The following is a 12302-nucleotide window of genomic DNA, read 5'->3' on the forward strand; positions in this document are numbered from 1 at the left end:
AGCTAATCTATGGTAGGTAGTAACTGTCATAATAAATGTATGGAAGGAATCTGCTTCAATGTTTACACTTATTTTATGTGTGAAATTTAATTCCCTTTCCTATCTTGTTGTAAAGTAGTTCATAATATCTGTTAAAATGTCTGGTCGTGTCTCTATCAGATTAGCATCCGAAAGGGTTAATCATAGTGTAGCATCTAGCACAGATTTACCCAGGTTTTATACGCCTGGAGAGGTTATAACTGGCATGCAAGATTTTATGCGGTAAGATTATTGATAAAAACCAGTACAGTATTCGAGCAGATTGTAAAAACGCAATAATGTTTTATGAATACAATTTTATCTTTCAGTGGCCATGGAACATCATCGGTTGACGACAATCTCGTGGCGTCTGTGGCCGGAGTTATGCAGAAAGTCAACAAATTGATCTGCATCCAACCTATTCGTAGCCGCTATGTAGGTGAAATAGGCGATGTAGTGGTCGGGAGGGTCGTTGAGGTCCAGCAGAAGCGATGGAAGGTGGAGACCAATGCACGTTTGGATTCAATATTGCAGCTCTCAGCTGTAAATCTTCCTGGTGGAGAACTGGTAAGTATTATAAATTTTTACGTTACACCCAATTGAGCGCTTACTAATCCAACAGAAGAACCTTAAGAACAATTTATAACATGCAAAATGAAATTAGTTCTTTTATAACCGATTTTCATTCATGACCAACACAAGCCACTAAACTACAAGAAATACAGATTTAACCAATCTGCAAGACCAGAATGATATCATGTTTTCTATTAACAAAGTTTTGTATGAGACACTAAAAATTTAAGTACTGTTTTCCATATAGCATAGGTCAGGTCATATTTTCCATATAATTATTGTCGGGAGACACTCCTAAATATATATGCCACTTTTATGGTATTAATTGTTGTTCCATATACTCTGGTTCTATGCCAGGTCATCGCTGCTATCTTTGAAAACTATATGTATATGTTGATAATTTTGATAACTGAGGAGTGTCTGAAAAGGACTTATTTCTACAAGTCAACGGAGGTTATTTTTATCTGTCTTCCTAGAGAAATAAACCTTGTTGACCAATAGAAGTAAGTCCTTTTGAAAAGACACTCCTCAACTATTCTACATAAATAACAATTTTTATATTTATTTTTAAAATAAGTGGTTTCCCAATTAATATTGGATAGGATGTCAGATTTTAAAGTAAGTTATTTTCGTTTCTTTTATATTATTTGTAGATAGAGTACAGTAGTAATAATTGTAGTAGATAATAATTATTCTGTTATTGAACTCCTTTACCTACCAGGCACTTACCAGGCTTGATAAAAAAAGTGTCCTAGTTAGTATATCATTTAAGTCTTCCAAATATTGGTTCTGTATAAAGTTTGTGTTGTAGCGCCGCAGGTCTGCAGAAGACGAGCAAATGATGAGGAAGCATTTACAAGAAGGTGATCTGATCAGCGCTGAGGTGCAGAATGTCTTCCATGATGGATCCTTGTCACTGCACACTAGGAGCTTGAAATATGGAAAGGTATGATAGTTTTTACTATATGGCTAGTAACTAATTAGTTCCTCTTCATTCCTTGCCACTAACACTTTATTAGGTACTATATTGATTTTTGTTCACAAAGTACTTTGTTCACACATACTATAAATAACTAATTTGTAATAAATGACATTCCAGTTGCCCCAAGGAATGCTGGTAAAGGTGTTCCCATCATTGATAAAGCGGAGGAAAAACCATTTCCACAATCTGCCCTGTGGCATATCAATGATCATTGGCAACAACGGCTACATATGGCTTAGCCCCCAGCGGCAGGATATTATGGCAGAGGAGAATAAAGAAGAAATTCAGAACTATGAAACACAGGTTAGTTAAGCTATCATCACTACAATATCCACCTTCTTAGCTGTACACAACAGCCAGATTTGAAATTTTTTCTTTGATTCTTAAGTATACAGTTTCTCACTGGACTCCATAATGGAAGAGTGTCTGCTAGCTCGTGCATTGCTTGGAACTTGGTGTTTGTACAGGTACCTACACTACCAGAGGAGTAGCTATTGAAGCTTTAGTGAACCCCTATTCTAAAAAATTCTAGGTGTAGTACAATTCTGCAATAAATCATATTTGCAGTGGTATCATGGTCTTATCTCCTATTGCGTCGTGCATCACTTTGGCACTTATACTCGTTAGAATGTGACGCCCCCTCTAACAGGCCATAAAAATGTGATACTTTCGATGCATTCATCCTTTGGTTAAAAATGAAGAGTGATCCGGCATCTTATTGAACTTGTGTTAGGAATGCCTTTTGAAGTATACATTATGTTTGCAGCCCGTAAGCCTGGCGGACCGCGAAGCCATGGCGCGCGTGAAGAACTGCATCGCAGCGCTCGTGGCGTCTCAGGTGATGCTCGATGACACCAGCATCAACTTCGCCTACGAGGAGAGCCTCAAGTACGATGCGGTCAAGGACTTCCTCGCGCCCGAGGCTATGCTGGACGTCGCTTTTCTTACGCAGCATAGAATTAAACATCTTATGGATTCGTACGAAGTCTTTTATTTCATTCCTTTTCTTTTTAACCCCCGACGCAAAAAGGACAGGGTGTGTGGTGTGTGTGTGGATTGAGTGAGCATCTTCTGAAAATAAAAAAAAATATGCTGATCATTTAGTAAAAGTTCTAAAACAATTGTAAAACGAATCTCTGAATTTGTAAAAAGATAAATCAAAAGATACAGCCATTAACATGTGCTCACTCAGTTCTCACAAACTACCAACGAAAACAGTGAATATATTCATTTAACATATAATATTTATATACTAACATTTAGTAAAAAATAGGCCAACCTACCTCTATAAATATTAGATCACCTAGTGACGTATTAAATTTTTTACAAATAGTTTCTTATGCTCACTCAATCCACACACTTTTGAAAAGCCGAATTTTGATGAAAAACATAAGATTTAGACCGCTATTATATGTGTATAGTTTAGTAAAAGTGAAATGGGAATTTGTAAAATACAAAACGAACCACTAACGTGTCAGGTTTTTTTATAATAAATTTTTGAAGTGCTCACTCAGTCCACACGTTTTGAGAAAGTTAAAAATGTAAATATCTTACGATTTGTAGCACCTAAGACACTCAAAAGTACTTCAACATTTAGTAAAAATTTTTACTAAATATCCACCATCTAATATTTTATATTCGTTGTCTGGTTTTAAAGATATTCAGACATAACTTTTCTCATACAAATGTATCAAGTAGGGTGACCACACTATGTCGGCTCCTGATTTTCCCCACCTTCCCATTGTCATATTGAGATTGGGGAGTTTCGTTCAATTTTGATAATAGTTTACCGGATTTGTAAGTGGGAGCGAGAAAAGAATAACTATTTCTCGCTCCCACTTACAAATCCGGTACGCTCATCTGTTAGCGCGATTAGATTACCAGGTTCTGGTTTCTTACTAGTGAAGTATTATATTCTTTGTTTCTTACCAATTATCATTCATGTCCTTTTTAATGCATGCATGTCGATATGATTATTATCCTGACGTCGATAAAAATTACACAATACACATCATCACTAGGCCAAGAACATAACCTAAAAACAGTTTGCAGATGGATAATTAATATGGTATTAGTTTAATATTATCAAAATTGAACGAACGAAACTCCCCAATCTCAATATGACAATGGGAAGGTGGGGAAAATCAGGAGCCGACATAGTGTGGTCACCCTACTTGATACATTTGTATGAGAAAAGTTATGTCTGAATATCTTTAAAACCAGACAACGAATATAAAATATTAGATGGTTGATATTTAGTAAAAATTTTTACTAAATGTTGAAGTACTTTCGAGTGTCTTAGGTGCTACAAATCGTAAGATATTTACATTTTTAACTTTCTCAAAACGTGTGGACTGAGTGAGCACTTACAAAAATTTATTATAAAAAAACCTGACACGTTAGTGGTTCGTTTTGTATTTTACAAATTCCTATTTCACTTTTACTAAACTATACACATATAATAGCGGTCTAAATCTTATGTTTTTCATCAAAATTCAGCAAAGTGTGTGGATTGAGTGAGCATAAGAAACTATTTGTAAAAAATTTAATACGTCACTAGGTGATCTAATATTTATAGAGGTAGGTTGGCCTATTTTTTACTAAATGTTAGTATATAAATATTATATGTTAAATGAATATATTCACTGTTTTCGTTGGTAGTTTGTGAGAACTGAGTGAGCACATGTTAATGGCTGTATCTTTTGATTTATCTTTTTACAAATTCAGAGATTCGTTTTACAATTGTTTTAGAACTTTTACTAAATGATCAGCATATTTTTTTTTATTTTCGGAAGGTGCTCACTCAATCCACACACACACTGTGTGTTATAAGTTTGACGTGTTTGTCTGCTCCCGAACGGATACACCGATTTATATTGTTTTTTTTTTTTTTTAAAGCTGAATTAGTCGGGACTCGGGAGTGTTCTTATTCTTAGCCATGTTTGATGGGAATCGGTCCACTGTGGGGGGTTTCTTCAAAATTTAAATTTTGTGGTTAGGTTATACAATTGGAACTTATTTGTGAGGTGACAAATTACTTGCCCTTATTTTTGAGAAAAATATTGATTGACACAACAGTTCCCTACCTACTGCCTGTACTCATGTTACTTGACTAACGTCGAATTTTTGAACCCAGCTGAGTTAGGTAGTAGAGGCCAGGCTAGCACACTAGCTGGTTTATTGATAATTGCGGGATAAAACTGCACGTAAGAAAGAATCTTCTCTCTCGAGTCAATTATTATCTCGAGTTTGTGAAGTAGGAATTTAGTACCTACTGGTGGCCTGGTGTTACGAGGCTTGTTGCCTAGTCTGGGGTCACAAAGAACCGGTTAAAAATAAAACAGCCCAATTATCTAAAAGTATATCAATAAAAATCTATAATCAATCATATCACAATTAGTAACGTAAATACTAACATTATAAAATTAGATAATCGCTGGCACTTAATTGCACATCAGTATTAAATATGCTATAATATAATTATTATTATTTTGAGACATTCGATCCAAAATAATCAACAACAGCAATTACGTATGTAACTGCAACCTGTTTATTTATATTTGGCTTGTAGCATTGGTTAATTAAGGTACTTGAAAAGACGCATAAAAATGTAAAAGTTTACAAATAGTTTCATAATAAATACTTTGGACAAGATAGTCGTAGAAAAAGTTACATTTACATTTATTGCATTAGGTAACGAGTACTTGAGTTATATCATATACCTAGATGAACGAAGTACTCCAAATTTACAATGACTCGAATTAATCCTTCTTGTTCTTTTTACCGAGTATCCTCATAAGATCTCTCGACATTAAATACTTCTTCTCAGAAGATCCGTCGTTCCGCTCGCAGTCTTCCACTGAAACAAACGATTCATTTGAAATGAGACCACAAATCATAGCGATGCGTAACAACACTTTGAATAAATATAGGTCGGAACAAAAATAGACACGTTGCATTTGTAATGCCGAGTCAGGGCCCTTCAGAGCAAAATTAGCCCTAAGGATCGTGATAGATCGCTTAGCAATTTATAAGTACGAGTATTTCTCGTGTCGCAGTTTTTTCTGTTGTAGTACCAGCTGTAGGTATATCTAGGTACCTACATTCACCCATTTTGGATGATATGTAATGTACATCCATACTTCCATACTAATATTATAAATGGGAAAGTGTGTGTGTCTGTTTGTTTGTCCGTCTTTCACGGCAAAACGGAGCGACGAATTGACGTGAAATTTTAAGTGGAAATAGTTGAAGGGATGGAGAGTGACATAGGCTACTTTTTGTCTCTTTCTAACGCGAGCGAAGCCGCGGGCAAAAGCTAGTATCATATATTCAATTCAGTATTAGGTACTATTTGTTCCCGCCCCACGTGACCGCTACTATACATGAAGAGGTATTCTTCCCGGCAAAAACAAATTTCATGGCCACCACACATTCATAAAAACCTTGTTTCTCAAAAAGCGTTAATGGTAAAGTAGAAACAAGCATAATGAAGTCACTACTTACAAAAACAAAGGAACAGCGTGTCCACAGCCATAGCGTACACGTTAAAGAATATGGTGCTGATGAGATAGGTGGCCACACCCAGCAGGATGGCCGGGACATAGTTGGAGTGCAGCCGCTCGCCTTGCGTCACCTCGTATACGAGCTTCCACTCCATCAGGTAGTACACAGCGAAGCCCACGCCGATGGATAGAAGCAGCTTGGATAGGAAGAAGATGAAGTCTGTCACCTGAAACAGGGGATAAGTATTTTAGTCATACGAAACTATGTATTAGATGAATTTGAGTAGATAATTTCCAGGCTTGGGCGTTGTACAAGTAAATACGAGTATGCGAAACACTGTGCATGCCTACGCATCATCTAATCGATTACCACCAGCTGTGATATCGCTTTTCGCAGTTGAATGCACAGTGCAGCTGCAGCCACGCGAACTAGGTAAGTGAAATGGAAATACATATCCTAGCATCGAACTGCGTTCTATGTATTCCTATACATATATCCTATCCTATGCACATCGCATACTGAGGAATCACCAGCATCGAGCCACGTTTCAGATGTGTCTACCCTACTTAAAATTTGTCACCTACACGACTCAAAGTTAACTAACCTTATCTAAAACCACCACTCTTATGATATTCCTCATGAGCAGAGAGAACGCATCTCGCGCGCTCGTGCAAAAGTTCTTCCCATGCACGGCACACATTATATACGCGTTCTTATTGATGAACTTTAGGAAGCTCTCCAAGCACCAGAAGCAGCACTTGCAGCAGCAGAGAATGCAGCGCGTGAAGGGGTTGTCGAACTTCTTCAATTTGTGGTCGATGTATTCCAGCATTATTCGGATGACGCGGACGATGGCGATGATCAGGGCGCCAAATGCCACGGTCCCTAAGTGGAAGCTGAAAATTACAGAGTAGTTCAATTTAGTTTCATGAAAAAGCAACATGGAAATGTGATGATGGTACCTAAAGAGGTGCGTGTTATAACGTTGGGCTGTGGCGTCCAACTTACCAAGGATCGAATGTATCTGACGTACGGCAAGCTTGTTCAATTTATATTTAATTTTCTGATTTAGAAGGTCGAAGCTAAAAACCCTCGCACCCAAACCAGTCCAAATAGGTGCATTGGCAGTATTGGCACCGATATTAACGATACTTATGCAAAGAAAATGGTCTGTTACAAACAACACAACTTAAGGAGCACCTAAACTTCACCAACTTACCAAACTGTTCTATAGATAGCAGCAGTAAGTGTCCAGAAAGGCACCTTCCGCTTGTCAAAGGTCCAGTACCACTTGGAGAAGGCGCCAGCGAGAATCATATCCGCGCAGCCGCTGATGAAGAACATCGCCCAGCAGCAGCCCAGCAAGTTCACAACTGCACAAAAGACAAACCAATCGTTATAGTAGGGACCGATACTTCGAGGGTTTTTTGTTAAGTGATGTTGTTTACGAAGGATCTGTTAATTGTGGCTCGTGCTTAAAAAAGACACTTGATGAAGAGATTTCTGCGTGCAATAAGGTAATTTACTTCTACTCTCGGCATAAAAAGTTTTTTAGTTTGTGGAGATTAATCAATACTTAATAAACGTTAGAGGGTAGATAGATGTTACCTTACCTTTTAACAAGAAAAAATCAACCATGAGAACAAGGAAAGAAGGAGTTCCAAGCCGTAGAAGTAGCAGATAGCGTCCTCGCACCACGCATCTCGCAGTAACACCGACGCCAGAGATCCTCTTGATCGTTAATACGGGGACTGGGGACAGGCAGTGTCTAAAACGGATTAGGTATACAAACTTACAGTGCATGTAGTTGACCTCGTGAGGACTGGCCAAGCCGGAGAAGTGGCAGATGGCGTCCTCGCACGCCCTGTTCGTCCCAACCTGTTTACACTTCTCAATGAACACCGACGGATTGCAGGTGTCTTGGTCCTGCAAATAAGGGAATACAAAGCGATTTTACCATCAATAAAGCATTCCCTATATTGTAATGTATGAAGGGTTTTCGTAATCCTTTGCTAAATTATGTTCATGGATATATCAAATGTATCGCATCGAGCCTTATGGTGCCTCTATTGAAGAGTTAAGGGCACATGTTACCGCTTTACCTATATGAATATGATTGTGAAAAATAAAACTACGTGGAATCGGAATATATCGCGTATAATGAATTTGTAATACATAATATATCCCGATGTTTCGAACAGCGTTTGTAGTCAACCAATATAACCGAAGACTGTTTGTTGTTGTTGTTGAATGTCCTAAGGCACCCCATAGGTGCATAGGGCCTCCACAAGATCCTTCCATGCCTTTCTATCTTGAGCCACCGCCTTGGCCTCGTTCCAGCTCAGTCCATATTCCGTCAGCTCGTTCTCAATAACGCTCCGCCTCCAGGTGTGTACGGGGCGTTTGCGGGCTCACTTCCCTCCTTGAGGCCGCCACTCAAACGCGATACTGGCGCTGTTGGTAGCTCCTCTTCAAAGGGTATGACCGATCCATCTCCATTTCCGCAAGACTGTTTAGATTATCTATTAGTCAAGATTGTGGCTAGTTATAGTTACTTACCTTATAAAATCCCCCGCAGTCGCAGGTGTTGTTCATGCCGACGACTTTAAACTCGGGCTCGCCGATGGACAGCAGGTACACCAGCACTGTGGCGAAGTAAGCCAGCACGCCACATTGGATTATCCAGGGGAATATCGGGAAGAACACCGTCGACTTTATGTCGATCACGGCTCTGCGGAAATATCAAAAGATTCATTTGTCGATTATCATTAGAAGGAACAACAATTTGTCGCGTATTTTATTATAACAATGATGTTTTAGATTAAAGTAGACATAGGTTGGAACTACCAATTTGGAATTTAATAAAGAAGCTGTCAAATTAAATTGATCAAAGCTATTTATGATTAATACTTATACCTAGGTTAAGATTGCTGCGCCCTTGCAGGGTCCATATTATGTACCTAATTAAGACCTAATATGTATGCAATAAATGCTTATGCTATGCTTATGCTTTATTCTTGAACAAAGTTTTACACGTTTGTTTAAATAAACCATGTTAATTGCAAGCGTTTTCGCTCAAAATGTTATCGTAGTACTCACTTGCTTCCTTCACGGATAAGAGCAATAGCGATGGTGATTCTGCTTCTCAAGAAGATGACTATGAGGAGTACGACGACGAGGATGATAGCCAGGATGATGAGCAGCGCCAGCCAGGTCTGGTGTTTGGAGAACATGGACTGGAAGACGCCTTGCAGGCTGTAGCTCGTGCTGTACAGACCGGCGGACTTGCTCTTGTAGAACACGTACTGATCGTAACAGAGGTAGCACGCTGAAAGTAACGTACATACCTATGTTATACTAGATGACACGTAAACATAAAATATATTCTAGAAAACTGTACTAACCATTAGTGAGAGTGGAGTCCTCATAAAAAAGTGTAAGTACCCAATTAGTGAGAGTTGTTCAAAGAAAAATCTACATTTCGTAGACTATTTTATAATGTTGTTAAAACAAGGCAAAAAGCCGATTTTCACAAGGATTTCGTGCTTAACTGTCGTCACAAAACTGAGACTTTTCGTAACTGCACACGCTTATTCAGTAGTAGGGATTGCAATCCGGTCTGACCTCCAATCCGGCCGGATCCGGCCGGATTTTAGCCCCAATCCGGCGGATCCGGATCCGGCCGGATTGGCCTTGAGGATTAAAAGTGCCGAAATAGTACCTTTTTTGCATGTTTTCAGTATAATACGATGGTATTTTGCTTCACGATTAATAAACCAAAAGATTAAAACATTTTTACTTGGTATAACAATTACATTTTACTATAATAAATTAATAATCAGTCGCAAATCAAATTCTTTCGTTTTTTTTTTTAACTTTCATAGGATAACAAAATTATTTTTGAGTAACATTTAACAGCAATACCTATCTATAGAGCTTTTAAGATACGTTTATCGGATAAAAAAACTACAGTACAGTACCTAGCTAAATTGAAGTCAGCAAGAGTAATTGACCCTAGTATTATTTGGTATTGCTGTATCAACAATCTTACTTTTTATTCCTTTTAAAAAAATATTTATAAGCTTTGATTTGTTATAAAATTAAATAGATATCATACACAAAAGAAAAAACGACAAGGCCCACTGGTGGCCGAGCCGGGAATCGAACCCGGGTCTTCAGCTTACGCGGCTAACGTCTTCACCACTAGACCACCCGCCCGGCGCGCGCCTGGCCAGGTGGGGCGGGTGGTCTAGTGGTGAAGACGTTAGCCGCGTAAGCTGAAGACCCGGGTTCGATTCCCGGCTCGGCCACCAGTGGGCCTTGCCGTTTTTTCTTTCGTGTATGATATCTATTTAAATTTATAATTTATATATAGTAGTGTGACTACTTGAAAAAAGAACAAATCGAAAAATATTCAATAAAATAATTTGGTTTGTTCCCTAGTTGTCTAGTTGTCTTTGATTTGTTGTTTTATTATTTTTGTAGCAAATGTAGCTATATTACCTCGCACTTTTCTCATATTATGCCGAAAACATGTTGTTCTTGTAGTCCAACGTTACCATAGAGGTGCAAAGGGCCTTCACGAGCTCTCGCCAAGCCTTCCTATCTCATAGCATTTGTTGCGTCGAATATATTATTATGTATATTATGTATTAACAAGTCTATTAATAACGCTACAATAAATCAACTTACATTTTAGTTCAAACCGCCGGCCTAGCCTAAGTCACAATAGTTAACGTTTGTTTTCACTCGTAGACTGCGAATAGCAATAAGAATTCATTATTTATATCTGCTGACCTTCTTGATCCTGCTAATAAGGATATTAGTATCGCATTTAGAATACAAATATCCTTGTCCTTTAAGCGTTTTCGTTTTTATTCTGAGACTCCTTCGTTTTCTGCTGCGTTCATTGGCGACGCGTCGAATCGCATTCAAATGTATAGAACTCGATTCAACTCGGCTCGATTCGTCTTAGTGGCCAGGCTTCAAAGAACCATACCATAGACAGTTTTATTTTCATGTTTGCACTCAAACTGCATATTCAAAATGGTAGGCGGTCCACCTAGATAACTAAGATGACTGAAAGTAGGTATTTGTTGAATTTATAATTTTCTTTCAAAATAAGTGCTTGGTCGTAGAAAAAGTATTGTATGCAACGGTGTTTAACTGAGTCAAAAAATGCTCGTGGCGTCTTTATTAACAATTTTCGGCTTCGCCTCAAATTGTTACCCACGCCACTCACCTTTTTTGACCTCTTTTAACCACCAGTTGCATAAAATACTATTATCTCATTCAAAATCAGTTGAAATAGGTACTTTGTTTGAAATTTGAATAGATAATACAATGAGCGGTGTCAGTTACTTAAAGTTGACATGGACTTTTACGATGGAGCTGTGACATATAAAATTTGTTCTTTTATGTTTTTTATGAAAAGCAATACGATTCATTTAGTCATAAAAAACTAGAAGCAATATTCACTTTTTGCTTTATTATAACGCTAGCTTTTGCCCGCGGCTTCGCTCGCGTTAGAAAGAGACAAAAAATAGCCTATGTCACTCTCCACCCCTTTAACTATCTCCAACTAAAAAATCACGTCAATTCGTCGCTCCGTTTTTCCGTGAAAGACGGACAAACAAACAGACACACACATTTTCCCATTTATAACATTAGAATGGATTCTGAGAGTTAAGTAAGTACCCCATTTACTCGTAAATGTGACGAAAAATATATGCAGATGTCACTGGTCTAATTGAGTTGGAAATCAAAAAGTTGCGCTTTGGTTTTCCACGAATGAGAATTTTAAATTCGGAGCAAACTACTATTGTATAGTTTTAAAATCACTATAGTTAGTCATTTTACTCAGTCAAAAAATACGTCCTGGTTAGACCTTTAAATATTTTACACAATAAATGCGCGTCGCGAAAGCAATGGTTGCGTTATTTCGTTCTCTTCTTCAAATAGTGTGCTATTCATGTTCCTTTTTGTGTCGCGGTTTCCTCACCAATGGGTGTTTGCTGGCATATACTCCATAGGTCCTGATTTCGGATAGTGTTTGGCCAGAAAACGCAAAGGATCGAGCTGAGGGACATGTTGCCGAAAAGTTTTTTTCATATGGCCCTTTGTCACTCTCCACCACTCCACATTTTGCATCCAAACAAACAATTGCACAGATTTCACTACGGATTTAAAGACGGAAAGTTTGCCGCGTCGCGTGAGCATATTA

The 12302-nt window shown here is 38.1% G+C and overlaps 2 protein-coding genes across 9 annotated transcripts in view; one reads left to right on the top strand and one right to left on the bottom strand.

Moving 5' to 3' along the window:
* The first annotated feature begins 25 nt into the window (after positions 1 to 25).
* On the top strand, positions 26 to 2633 carry LOC125241585 (exosome complex component RRP4). The gene is made up of 5 exons (XM_048150132.1): positions 26 to 261; positions 348 to 585; positions 1403 to 1537; positions 1691 to 1876; positions 2340 to 2633. Exons 1-5 carry the CDS (start codon positions 137 to 139, stop codon positions 2631 to 2633), a joined length of 978 nt encoding a protein of 325 aa, XP_048006089.1. The 5' UTR covers positions 26 to 136.
* A 2289-nt stretch (positions 2634 to 4922) lies between these two features.
* Positions 4923 to 12302, bottom strand: part of LOC125240570 (choline transporter-like 2) — a 44339-nt gene continuing 36959 nt past the window's right edge. For all 8 annotated transcript variants that reach the window (XM_048148515.1, XM_048148514.1, XM_048148520.1 and 5 more), the window contains 7 exons: positions 9179 to 9407; positions 8639 to 8810; positions 7876 to 8005; positions 7299 to 7452; positions 6684 to 6975; positions 6080 to 6305; positions 4923 to 5432 (listed from right to left, as the gene is read on the bottom strand). In XM_048148515.1, the coding sequence (XP_048004472.1) occupies positions 5335 to 5432; positions 6080 to 6305; positions 6684 to 6975; positions 7299 to 7452; positions 7876 to 8005; positions 8639 to 8810; positions 9179 to 9407 (1301 nt within the window). In that variant the 3' untranslated portion in view covers positions 4923 to 5334. The remainder of the gene's footprint in view (positions 5433 to 6079; positions 6306 to 6683; positions 6976 to 7298; positions 7453 to 7875; positions 8006 to 8638; positions 8811 to 9178; positions 9408 to 12302) is intronic.

This window comes from Leguminivora glycinivorella, chromosome Z, assembly GCF_023078275.1.
Source record: "Leguminivora glycinivorella isolate SPB_JAAS2020 chromosome Z, LegGlyc_1.1, whole genome shotgun sequence".
Lineage (NCBI taxonomy): Eukaryota > Metazoa > Arthropoda > Insecta > Lepidoptera > Tortricidae > Leguminivora > Leguminivora glycinivorella.

Bases quoted from the DNA above. Each gene is read 5' to 3' on its own strand.
- LOC125241585 (XM_048150132.1), top strand. From the start codon at position 137: ATGTCTGGTCGTGTCTCTATCAGATTAGCATCCGAAAGGGTTAATCAT. The intron at 586-1,402 runs GTAAGTATTATA...TTTGTGTTGTAG, and splicing joins ATCTTCCTGGTGGAGAACTG to CGCCGCAGGTCTGCAGAAGA. The intron at 1,877-2,339 runs GTTAGTTAAGCT...TTATGTTTGCAG, and splicing joins TTCAGAACTATGAAACACAG to CCCGTAAGCCTGGCGGACCG.